At 42.1% G+C, this 13397-nt stretch overlaps 1 protein-coding gene across 16 annotated transcripts in view; it reads right to left on the bottom strand.

The window, feature by feature from the left end:
• The window catches only part of CACNA1A (calcium voltage-gated channel subunit alpha1 A), a 275590-nt gene that overhangs the window by 154327 nt on the left and 107866 nt on the right, over nt 1-13397 (bottom strand). For all 16 annotated transcript variants that reach the window (XR_008328860.1, XM_053376385.1, XM_053376381.1 and 13 more), the window contains 2 exons: nt 1702-1793; nt 328-480 (listed from right to left, as the gene is read on the bottom strand). Coding sequence is in view for 15 of the 16 variants with exons in the window: in XM_053376385.1 (XP_053232360.1) it covers nt 328-480; nt 1702-1793 (245 nt within the window). In the remaining variant the exon portion in view is untranslated. The remainder of the gene's footprint in view (nt 1-327; nt 481-1701; nt 1794-13397) is intronic.

Below are 13397 nucleotides of genomic sequence, written 5' to 3'. Positions count from 1 at the left end.
GGAGACATGGCAGAGGAAATGTCTGATGTCACAGGAGATCAGGTGAAATCAGGTGATTGGCAAGTGGGAGTTCCCGTCCACCTACCAAAGTAATCCTAGGAGTGTTGACCCTTTTTGGATCCATCCCTCCAGCCAAAAGTGGTTCCTCACCCCTGCCCTAAACTTGCTCACTCAGTATATTCAGCCTGGCTCACTTAATCCTAGCAGAAAAAAAGTTTGCCTGATACCTATTATTCAGAGTCAAAACAGCCTCACTGCCTTCTATATCTGAGCTTGGGATGATGAGGATGAGGGGCAGACACAGAGAAACAGATGCTCTTTACCTACCTGTAATAATATCCTTGCAGGCGGTGTGAAATTTCCCCATATAAAATTCTAACCCTATGATTGCAAAAATAAGGATTGCAAAAAATAGGAGGAGGCCAATTTGCAGCAGAGGTATCATGGCCTTCATGATGGACTTGAGGACGACTTGTAAACCTAGAAGAAAAAGACAGAGCGCAGAGCAGGATTATCACAAGGCAGATCCATAAGTATGCATACTGTACTTAAATTTCAACAGGAGCAGGGAGGGACCTGACCACTGCTCCCTGCTTTGTGCAAATTCCCTCTAACCTCGAATTCACTCCCTGCTTATTGCATTCATAAGTAGTGGAGACAGAAGAATGAGAGAAAACAAATTCCTCATTCTGTACAGCATGTGACTATAATCTTTGACCATTTCTTTTTCTGCTACATGATATTTTCAGAAGAGGCCATAAGCCTAGAGGGAAGAGATCCTAATAAGAAAGAAGCCTGAACTGGCTAATATTAAGCAAGAGCCATTTTGGAAGGTCACAAGGGATCAGATCTTCCCAAGTATGGAATTTACGTGGATATTCCCAAGTCCCTTTTGATAACCATCTTGTATTGGAATAGCCTTCATTCATGCAAATTATTTCCAAATATCTCCCATGGAAACAAATGGGAAACTCCACAAGTTCTAGACATCGCTCTTAGTATTCAAGAACTTTGGAATAATATCCAGTGATGCCATCCTCCTGGCTGATGCTCTAGTTCCTACATGTAGAGCCTACAGGAGAATAAGGGATGGCAGTGCAATGCTATGTATGTTTACTCAAAAGTAAGTCCTGCTGTGATCCGTGGGGTTTACTTCTGGGAAGGTGTCCCTAGGATTAGAGTCTGGGTTTTACATCACAGGGTGGTTCACAACATAAAAATAATATGTGAGAATGTAAGATACATAAAAAATCCAACAACCCTCCTCCCTCAAACACATTTAAAAAAACCATAGAATGTTAATCAGCCTGGCTACAAAGAAACTTTTTTGCCTGGTACCTAAGGAAAAGCAATGAAGGCACCAGGCAAGCATCCCTAGGGAGAGCATTCCACAAATGGGGAGCAACCACAGAAATGCCTGTTCTCATGTTGCCAACCCCAAACCTCTTGAGGAAGAGGCACACAAAGAAGGGCCTCCGATGATGATCACAGGGTTCAAGCTGGTTCATATGGGTTGCATGGGAAAGCTGTAAGAAAAGTTGTAGGTTCCCAGGAGGTGGTGGCAGAGGTTGATACTGGGGCCACAGGAAGACGAGAACCCCTGCCTGGGTCAGTCGTTATATCTTGTAGGAAGATGCTAAGGTGGATGCTTCAAATAAGTTACAGGTGAGCTGCAGGACATGAAGAGTGCACTTAACTCACTTGGGATTCCCGACACTAGCTTTAGTGGCCGGAGCACACGAACAGCCCGCAGAGTCCGCAGGTCAAAATCGGTGCCGACTGTTGCCAAGATGCTGCAAGAGAAATAAAGAAGAAGTGTTGGTGCTGAGAACTTGGTCTATTTCAACAGCGCAGAGTAGGAAGTAAAGTAGATTTCCCCCAATAACGTAGTGGAAATCCAGCCTGCTACTGTTTGGAAGGAATCTGGACTTCGCCAAAAGCATGTGGAGGTTTTCCTTCTTCTGGAAGTTAATTCTAGGGATGTCTGCACAATATACTCATTTCCTGAGGATTAATAGCAATCGTTCCTTTATTCTGAATCCACAATAACTAATAGAGGTTAGCTCCACCATTCCACTAATACACATTAATTGCATTTAGAGAGTACAAAAATACTGCAAATTTTAGGTGTGTCATTAACAACAGTTTCATGAACAGACATTAGGAAGATTTCCTCACCAATTTACATGCCGGGAAGTTTCTCCTGTTGGATGTCAGGCTTCCATTAAAGGACAATCAATTCAGATGAGGAGTATAGCACCTAATTACCATTTTATCAAGGAAAACCATAATCCCCAAATTTCTATCTGGCCCATGTACCATTTAGATGAAATAATAGATTGTATCCAGGGACTGTTGAGTTGGAAATAAGTATTTATTTCCCACAAGGGAGGGGAACCCCTTGGGACTATGTACATCCTTTTTTATTTTATCTGTATGAAATCTTAAAAATTACATCTGAAACCTAGACTGTATGCAAATGCCTGAAGGCAAAAATCACATGAGCCCACAACCAGGCAAGGAAGTATTACATTTCCCCACATCATCATTGGCATATGCCTGGCCATGGGTGTGGCAGGGGGGCAGCTCCCTCCCCAATAAAGTAAATAAACAAAAATGCTTAACTAAGTGACCAATAGAGGGACACGGGTGGAGCTGTGGTCTAAACCACTGAGCCTCTTGGGCTTGCCGATCAGAAGGTTGGTGGCTCAAACCCCCGCAACAGGGTGAGCTCCCGTTGCTCGGTCCCTGCTCCTGCCAACCTAGCAGTTTGAAACCACACCAAAAAGTGCAAGTAGATAAATACTTCCCGCTCTGGCGGGAAGGTAAATGGCATTTCTGTGTGCTGCTCTGGTTTCGGTGTTCTGTTGCACCAGAAGTGGTTTAGTCATGCTGGCCACATGACCCGGAAAAACTGTCTGCGGACAAACGCCAGCTCCCTTGGCCTGTAAAGCGAGATGAGCACCGCAACCCCAGAGTTGTCTGCGACTGGACTTGTCCTTTACCTTCACTTTTTAAGTGACCAATTGCATCGCAGACAACTCGGTTCTACTCCCCCAGTAAATCCTGTCCATCCGTCCCCCAATAAATCTTGGCTACGGCCATATGCATGGCTGAAGTGGGCCAACAACTGCTTAGAGGTAGGAGTTGGTCAGTGCAAAGAAGCCCTTAGCTTGTGTCCACTCAAAGATTCAGGTTACTTCCTCTCCGTGCTTTTAGGTAACAGACAACAACTGGACTAAATAGGTTCATTTAACAAGGTGGTTTCTAATGAACCAATAATTGCTTGCTTTTTTTTAATGCTTTTTTTAAAAATGATTTTACTAGCTGTTAGCTGCCTCAAAGGCAGGATATAAATATTTTTTAAAAAAAATATGGGGGGGGCATATTCTGTTGCCATGGGCATAGAAAGCGACCCAACCTTCCTGTTTAAACAACACTTTATATATCTCTTTTGCTGACCTTCGTTTCTTTTCCAGCTAGTAATCACCATTCTCCATAACTGCCTTCAGCTAATTGAATCCACCACTCCTTCCCAACAGCTGGGAAGGATCCCAAGAACTTTGCCTGCAATTGGTTTAGTGCTATGAAATAATATGATGATGGTTGTTATCATAATCTCTTCATTTTACTGCAATACATTCAGGATCATCGTAACACGGGCAAGAGGTAAACGCACCATACACGGCATAAATATGTGGCAAGCATCTTAGCATCCTTTCACTGGTTTTTAGTTAAGCACCCCTCCCCCCACCCTTTTTTCTGCCTTTCTTAACTTAAAAGTGGTTACATTTTAGAGGATAGTAATTGCGTTGTAATGAGATCTCTGGGCTCTGGAATTAGCAGTTATTCTTGCTGTGTTCCTATCTTTTTCTTATGGTAATTAAAAAGCTGACTCAGATGGGCTCAATGAGCAACTCTGATTAGGAACCACTTATCTACTCTGGCCATGTGACTCAGCAGTGGGGCGGGGGGCGGGGAAAGCAAGGTGTATGCCACAGTCTCAGACAAATGGGAAGAAAGATAAAGAACTCACTAACTCTAAGCTGGCACAATCTGCTTTGAAAAATATATGGCACCTACATTACAAGGTAGCATTTCCCCCTGCAGTTTATGTGCAGTTCTCATACCCCAAGCTGAGGTGGGGGGAGATTTTGTGCCTAGAGACCCTGAACTGCAGGTAGATCATAAAGGACACAGAAGCGGGAAAACACGATGCAGGACATGTACTGAGCTTCTTTCCACATTTCTGCTGCTGTCTGCAGTATGAAACTTGTGGATCCTGCAAGCCTGATTTAGCCCACTGAGCCCCTCCAAATGGCCCATAAATGGTCCATTTTTAGCAACTTCTGCCAATCATATGACATTAAGATGGTGCCATCTGACAATTGTTTTGATCTGCCTCACCACTTTCTGTGATGTTCCTTGGCTTAGACTTTAAATTTTTAAGTATTTTGCATATGTTTTACATGTTTTATGTACAACTGCCCTAAAACAAAGGGAGAATCAAAGGGAGTTGCATTTGATAGTAACTCCCCTGCTTTTGCCACACTCACCACTGGAATGAGGAGCCCAGAGGGTTGGCCAGGTTTCAGTCTGGACCATGGACTGAAAGTGGTTCCCCACCCTTGATTTAACTTATGATGAAATTCATGAGCTTCACATGCCATCTGTGGCCAACAGAACTAGGATGGGAAAGCACCATATGTGAAATATGTAATGTTCACACATTACAGCAGAACATCCTTACCTTGCTATTATGAAGTGTAATGTTTCAACCTCCACTCTCTCTCCATCCTATGTATTGCTGTACTGAATATTTATTATTATTAATAATAAACTCTTATTTCATTAAAAAATCACATAAACATTCCAGTTAATTATCATTGTGTGATATAGTACAACACTATATCATTATGTTAAAAAATGATTTATTAAAATCTATTAATCATATATTTATACACTTCTCTAATTACATAATAATGGATTAATATTGAACAGAATTGCTTTGTGATTAAATAACACCAGGAGAGTTCTTTCTTTTACAAATGAGCATGATTTTCAATCTTATATAACTTTCAAAACTGATTTCCCAATATTTTTATATCAAGTTTTAAGAGTCCATTATGAAATAAATTCACAGTCACAAAGCACCTTTCTCATTATTAAAGTTTATTATAAAATACTTTGTGCATTAATATTGTATGCCAAATATATTTTCCATATTCCCCACAGATGACTTCTGCTGTTTCTCTCAACATTTAGCTATCAATATCTGTGCTGCTGCCAACATATTCCCCACCATTTTCCTTTAATTTTTTTGGGTAATGCCTCATTCAGTTTTTCTGATAATATAATTGTGGGATCCATGATTAATTTATGTCTTATGATCTTATCATTTTTCTTTGTAACAGCAACCCAAAATTTCTCTTTTTTATTTTTTACAAACCTAGCAAATGTGCCTAAATTTCATCAACACAGCGGGGAGCGTGCAACTTTTTAGCAGCTGGTATGGGGTAAGGTATCATAAATATAAGTTTTCATTAAAAAATATTTGCTACAATATCCAAATTTTACTCTGAACCATCTTGGCACATACAAATTGGTTCAATCTTGGATGGTGAAAATTCTGCCCCCCCTTGCTTTTAATACCTGACCACCTCTTGAATGTGTACCTGTTTTTATCAGACATGCCTAAATATCAGACCATAGTAACGACATTACTACCCTGAAGTTAGTCAGAGTAAATAGTTAACTTTCTATCTTTCAGTTTGCCTTAGACTGTTGATTTTTGCCCCTCTTTTGCATTCCCAGCTGCTGAAGCACAAAAGACGGTACCTTCTTCACACAGTACACAATAAATTTATGAAATTCACTTCCAAGTTATGTGGTGAAGATCTCAGGTTTTGTGGTTTTAAAAGGAGATTAGACAAATTCATGAACGATGCAACAGTGATTGACCATGATGGTTGTATGGCATTTCCATGTTTAGAGACAGTATTGCTATGAGTTTCAGTTGCTGGGGAGACTGAAGCAAAGTACCACTTGTGATCTTTCCCCAAAGCATCTGATTAGCCACAGTGGAAAGTCTTTGCTCAAAGCCAACCAGACTCTTCTTGTGTACTACTTAGGTTAGAGACATTCTGAAGTCACAATGACTCTATTGCCTACTACCCTACATTTCTAGACTCTCCTGATTGCCATTCCTTCCTCTGGCAATGTTTAGCCCCACAGAGATCCACTAGGAAAAATTTCTCCCGGGCATTTGCATGGATAGAGCTCACTACAGACAAGAAGTAGTGATGGGTCGTATTCCCATCAATCTCGCTGCTCCAGAACTTCGTGGGTCAGATATGTCACTGGGAGGGCAGAACTATGCGCAGAATTGCAGTCAGGATGGAAGCACTACAAACCCAGGCAAAATCTGAGATTCTGTTAGCATGTACTTTTTATCAGAGCATTCAATCATTGTAAAAGCTGCAGCTTGGTGTCAGCGGGAGCTGTTAGTGTGTGCCATGAGTGTGCAGTGTGGAGAACGAAGTCATTCTGAAATTGTTCCTCCATGAGGTTTACCACGTCTGTGTTTCAGAGCACACCACTGGAACTGGCATGCCACATGCCTAGTCTCTGAGGCATTTAAAGAGATGCAAAACCTGTATGATTGTCCTGCTGTTGAGTTCTTGATTTTATATGCATTCTTTTGCCCTGCACGCTAATGCACAGGCCTGGATTTGGGTTTATATAACATTCTGTCTTGCTCAGACACACTCAAAGTCAGACTAGAGGGAGAGTAAGCAGAGTCAGCACTGGGTTAAACTTCAGCATGAATTGCCCAGGGATTTATTAAAAAAAAGAGGAAAATGGGAGGAAAATAGACATAAAAAATCATACACCCAAGTATATGATTCACCATTCTGCAAAAGCTTGCATTATTTTCAGAGTCAATAATGTCAATAATGTATTGTTAAAATCAACTGATAAACAAATTGCACCAAAGCCATTTAACCCAAAACAGTGTTGTGCCAAAGAGGTGCAGATCTTGTTGAAGCCAGCAGAAAGCATGTATAGATTTGGTTTACAAGCCACCAGCTGGTACTTAGCAGTCTTGCATTTTTCTATTTTTAATTACAGAATTATCAAGGGCACCAAAGCTATAGATGCTTTTAAAATATGATCATCAGGAGAATATTTATAGCAGGTTGGGTGTTAAACAGCCTGCCCTGAAAAAGCTTTGGGTGAAGTTATTGTCACCTTCCCTTCAGTAAGGGGAGGGGGAAGGTGGCAAAAATGGCTCCTGCAGTGTAAATTCACATGTATCCCAAGCCATCACTAATTTACATAGTGTATCATCTCCAAAAGATCACAAAACCACCATGGCTCAGTATTGGGAATAGTGAAATACCTATATCTATATCCATCCCCATTACAGGTCTATATAAAGAATATTTAGAAAACAGCAGCAGCTCTATGTCAACACCAAAATGCAGACCCTCTTAGGACAGGCAGATGATAATTTCAACATCTTGAATAGTTTTCAGTTCAAGTCTGTGATCCTAGTACACTGTCAAGAAAGTCCCACTGAAATCAGGACGTCCCACTGTTACTCATGATAAACACACTATATTGCTGTAGTGTGTTAAACCACATTACTTCCTTCAAAGAATACTGAGAAGTGTAATTTACCCCTCACATAATTTCAAATCCCAGCACCCTTAACAGCGTTGAATTTAGGGCGGTGTGGGTGGTTCCCATGCACAGGGCAACAACTGAGGGGGGACATAATAATACAGTGGTACTTTGGTTCTCAAATTTAATCCATTCCAGGAGTCGGTTCGACTCCCGAAACAGTTCAAAAACCAAGGCATGGCTTCCAATTGGCTGCAAGAGCTTCCTGCACTCAATCGGAACCTGCGGAAGCCGTGTTGGATGTTCGGCTTCCGAAAAATGATTGCAAACCAGAACACTCACTTCTGGGTTTATGGCGTTCGGGAGCTGATTTGTTCAGGAGCCAAACCGTTTGACTACCAAGGTACCACCTATATTTATATGGGTACCTACTCAAAGTACCAAAAGGAATTATTGTGAAAATAATAAATATTTGGGTGGGGCAAATTTTGTCTTCACTCAGGGCTCCATATTACCAAATTCAATCCCTGTGCTAACAATCTACGATTCCCAGAATTCTTTAGGGGAAATCGTGTGCTTTCAATGTATGCATAGCCTTAGTGCCAATTGGAAGTCCCCACCTGATGCAAACAGAAGCTTCAGGATCATGACAGAGGGAAAAGGTTAATCTTCACCACTCACCAAGGTTCCCATTCTCACATGGAGGTTTGGAGGATCAAAAAATAATCCTATGGGTCATGCTCGCTATAGCACTAGAACATTTAGGACAAGCCTGAATCAGGCCCACTGCCACGCTCCAGGAATCTGCTCCTTCCTTTGGCCAATGGCAGAGGTCTCTCTATCTATGAGAGTGCATCATCTGAGTCATCGGTTTTGCCTGCCACTGCAAACTAGTTCATGTGCAAAATGAGTCAGGCAACCTAGAGTTGCCATTTTTTCTTTTCTGGCAGAGTTCCTGTGCCTTGAAAAGTTGCATGGCAAGTAAAATGCAGGTGGTGAATGCCCCCCCATGCATATGAAGCAATGGGAAAAGATGCACTTCTTCAATTTGCTATGCAATTTTTCAAGGCATAGGAGACCTGGGGAGGGGGGAACACTGGCAATCCTACCACCCATCTTGTACTTTAAATTGCCTCATTCTCAGGCCACCACATTATAGGAGTTTGACATGATTCCTATATCCCAAACTTTGCTGGTTGAAGCATGGAGTAAAAAATAGCAGAAATTTAGTCTGGTAGAGCAGTTTATACACATCCTTCCCACTAAGGGGCATAATTGGGTTGCAAGTATCACCCAGAAAAGTTAGCAGCTGCACTGCAGCTGATGAAGCCATATGTAACTAAATGCATTACAGTACAGAAATCTCTGGTATGGGAAAGAACCCCAACAGTATACAACAGGGGAACAAAATAGAATTTTTAATAATAATAATAATAATAATAATAATAAAGAAACAGGAGCAAATTAACCCAAGTTTCAAAGCATCCTTATATCCCATCCTTCCCTTCCTACATGGAAGTGTCAGAATGGCTTATAGCACTGAATTCCATCCCAAACCCCAATGAAATTAATGAGGCTGATATCATTTGTGTTCTGCATGCATTTCATATACAGAATCCTTCTCTGATATACTCCCCCTTTTACAGATAGGAGACTGAGGCTCCAGAGAGATACTGACCTGCTCTGGCTGCCCAAGCAGTTCTAAGAAAAGCTGAGATCTGGAACCTACGGATTCGAGATCTGAGACTGAGGCTTTTAATTCATGGAAACTGCCACCCTGGTCCCTTTCCTCTCCTTTACAATATTCTGTTTAAAAAGCTCAAGGCTGAACAGCTCTTTCCCATTCCACCATGTGGTGCAGAGATTACAGTTCAGCTGCCGGGTAATATGGAGATGCTCAAAACTCTCCTTGTCTGAAATTCAGTTTTGCATTGTACACCCCCAGCAGGTGGTTACTGGGAGACAGAAAGGTAACTCCAGCTGTGCCTAAAAACAACAGCAATAATAGGACAACAAAAAAGTAATATGCATTTAACAACCTATGAGCACTGGGTTATATTAAGGTACATATTATGCTGCTATTTGTCTTGCCGGTTGTTTTTAATATAAGCTGCTTTGTGAGGGTGAGTCTTAAAAGGTGTGGGGTGGAAATAGCAGCAGCAGCAGCAGCAGTATCCACATGAAGGAATCCAAGAGGGCGCAGGAGGGAGGAGAGTCTCTATCCATGCTAGAAACACTTCCCTCTTGCAAAAGCAAGAACAGAAACAAAACCTGGTGATCGGACAGAACAACCCAATTCTTCTCCCCAAGCTCTAAGAAAACACATGAGGGGCAAGGACTGTGCTAGGGAAATATCCCCTAGCAGCAAAGGGCAGTGTGGAAGTGCTAGTCAAACAGGGGAAACTGTGTTGGCAGGGAAGGTGATAAGCAGCATGCTTTCCATTGGGCCAACCCATGGAGTTGTCTGGCAAGACACACTTGAGCTTTCAGGCTGCAGTGCGGGCCACACAAAACGCTTCCTATGCACCTGCTGGTGCTTTCCCAAGTCTCCCTTTATCTTCCGCTGCTGCACCCCGCCAGGTGCGCTCGCTCGCTCTCTCTCTCTCTCTCTCTCTCTCTCTCTCTCTCTCTCTCTCTCACACACACACACACACACACAAAATTTCTGACAGGTTTCGACTTTTCTATGCTGTGGCTCACTGCAACTTCTGGGTTTCCACTACAGTGGTACCTCGGGTTAAGTACTAAATTCGTTCCGGAGGTCCGTTCTTAACCTGAAACTGTTCTTAACCTGAAGCACCACTTTAGCTAATGGGGCCTCCTGCTGCCGCCGCACCGCTGCTGTACGATTTCTGTTCTCCTCCTGAAGCAAAGTTCTTAACCTGAGGTAATATTTCTGGGTTAGCAGAGTCTGTAACCTGAAGCGTATGTAACCTGAAGCGTATGTAACCCGAGGTACCACTGTACTGCAATCCACTCTAATCCACACTGCAAGAGTGGTTACCGAAGTCTGCAAAATCTAGGAACTGAAGCTGCAAATTGGTGCAAAGCAGGAGTTCAGCTGGAGCACAGGAAAGGAAAAGTCATTTCGCTGAGGATCTTTTGACTCATCAGCTATGCTGCAATACTAAAAGCTGAGCTCTGGATTCCCAGAAATACGCAGCATAAAGCCTTAAACTGTCTTGGATAGGGGTTCAGTAATCAAGGAATGTGCAGGAACTGGGCAGCTGAAGTTGAATACATTATGGAACCATGCTGGATATCATGGGTTTTGAATATCAGAAATATAAGAGATAAATGAACAATATACCTTAGGGCCCATTTGCCTTACTTGGAAAGTGGCACCACAGGTTAGTGCCGTTTTAAGATATCTGTGAGGCACACCTGATCTGCTACCTACAACTGCACTGTTTTGTGCATGTGCCCTGCATTTGCTTAGGGTCATTCACATTGAAACTCTAAGAGGAAGCAATGTGGGCATGATGTGGTCCAGAATTACATTGCTGTGGGCTGATCATGCCATTACTCTAATTACAGGAAGGATATTTGCATGGCAATTGTGTGAATCAAATATATCCTCCCCCACCCCCGGTTCAAAACAAAAGATTTGTGCTGGGAGGGGGCTTTTTCTTTTTCCATTTTGGAGCAGAAGCTGTACAAATGCCCAAATTCATCCCCAATAGTCATTTGATCAACAATTACAAAATACAGAAGAAGCAAGCATGATTGCTTATTGTGCAACAGCAGTTTAGTCCCCCTGCTTAATTTGCACAGTTGCCCAAATGTAACAAAAATACTCTCTACGTTCTGGAAAAAATACACAGAAGATAAATATGCACTCAACCAAACAATTTGTAGTCATATATCGATTTAGAAATACTGCATAGGGTTGTAGCCAACTAAGCTTTACTCAGAGTAGACCCATTGGAATTAATGGACCTAACACTGGATACAACCCACAGAGAGAGGAGGAATAGGAGCACTTGGCAGGATGGCAGCATCTGGAACCAGCTCACAAGCCTTATAGTTAGCTTTGTGCATAGAAAGAGTGTGCGGAAAGTCCATATACACAGTTTGGGACCAGTGTGGGCAGCAAATGATTCCAATGGGAACCAGTGTGAACTCATAGGCATCCTAATAAGATGAGGAACAGACTTCATTGCAGTGGAGTCAGAGAACATCACTAGAAGTGTGTATGTTGGCTGGTCAAAGAACCTTCATGACTTACTGCTGTTTCTGGGTAGCTGTTGGCTCATCTCAAAACAGTTCATATATACACAACTATATATGATTCCTACTAAAGGATTCCTAGGGTCATCTAGTAGTCTTCACATCTTACTGGGTATTTGAGAAAAAATGGTCCTAGTCTGATACCTTAACCCCTATGCTAGACTAGTTACCTAGGTATACCATACCTGTCCTCCATGATTGGAAGAAAACCCAAAGAAACCTGGTCTCTAGCACCCATACCTCTCTTGCCTTGTGCTCTAGAACTGGTTAGAGAAAAGAATCTGTGCTCCAGAGATTCCCTGTAATTCCAGAGGGGGGAATTACAGCTGTCACACCTCTCACAGGTTGCACTAGTTGGTTTAGAGAACTGATCTGTGAGGTGAAAGTCTAGTGACTCACAGTAACCAATGGCTGAATGCCAGAAGAATGTATCTCCTTCTCTGCTTCTATTGCCAGAGCAACATACCCTGTGACCCTGACCAGACAGATGCATGAGTACTATCCTGACGTAATCCAGCCCGGGATGAATGTTTTAAATGATCAGCACATCTGAGACTAATTCGTAAAACCAGAACACAGCCACCCACCAGATGTCACAATATATTGTGACCCAGTTCTAGGTCGTCTGGACATAAGAAAATAGGCATTTAAAGAAAACACACATTTAAATATATATCAAAATGATTTATTTAGAAATCACAAATTAATGCATAAATGGAATGGAATGATGGGTAAAAACACGTGAAAGTGATATGAACCAGATATAGAGAAATTTTCCCATTCATACTTGGCACGCTTTGCCTCACATACTTCCAGAATCAACCCTCCATTTTTAGCCCGTTTTTTGTACACTGCTGGTATAATTATATAGGTGAGTCTGACATATGACTTCCAAGTAACTTATCTTGCCAATTGTATTAATTACTCTACCCAGTTTCCCATAAACAAACCACTGCAATAAATAGGGCTTGCAGTCATATGTTCTCATATCCACACTTGGGTTATTGGTTGGGTCCTGTAAATACCTAAGGGACTTTCCTATGAATATATACCTATTTGGTCCCAATCCCTTTACCCTGAGCGAGACACTCACTCTATTATTACTTGTCCATCAGTTGAAGTGTGAGAAGAGCTTCTGCCTGCAGATGAGCCTGCTTCTGTCACACCAGAGGGGCTCTTTCCATTTACTGGATCACCATAGCAACTGGACATTTCCCATTCACATTCTTCACAGTTACCTTCTTATGCTCATTCATGTTGGTTGCCATGGCAACGGGAGTCATCTCATTGATATAATCTGCCATCTATGTTTGTATGTGTTTTGCAGTGAGCACGACTGTTGACACACTCTGAGGGCAAATCGTGGTTTGGCTGTTGGCTCAAAGCTTTCAACTCCTGAACTCCCTCCACCACTCTTGCACACTCCAACTCCCTCCTCCACTTCTTGTTTTGAGCAAACCATATTTTGCTGTTACCTCCAAATTGGACAAGCAATGGTTTGCACAAACTGTAGTTTGCTTCCAAACTAGAATCGAAAATCA

The sequence above is a fragment of the Podarcis raffonei genome, chromosome 2 (genome assembly GCF_027172205.1).
Source record: "Podarcis raffonei isolate rPodRaf1 chromosome 2, rPodRaf1.pri, whole genome shotgun sequence".
Lineage (NCBI taxonomy): Eukaryota > Metazoa > Chordata > Lepidosauria > Squamata > Lacertidae > Podarcis > Podarcis raffonei.
Note: the sequence above shows the minus strand (reverse complement) of the source record. Positions and strands in the feature narration are given on the sequence as shown.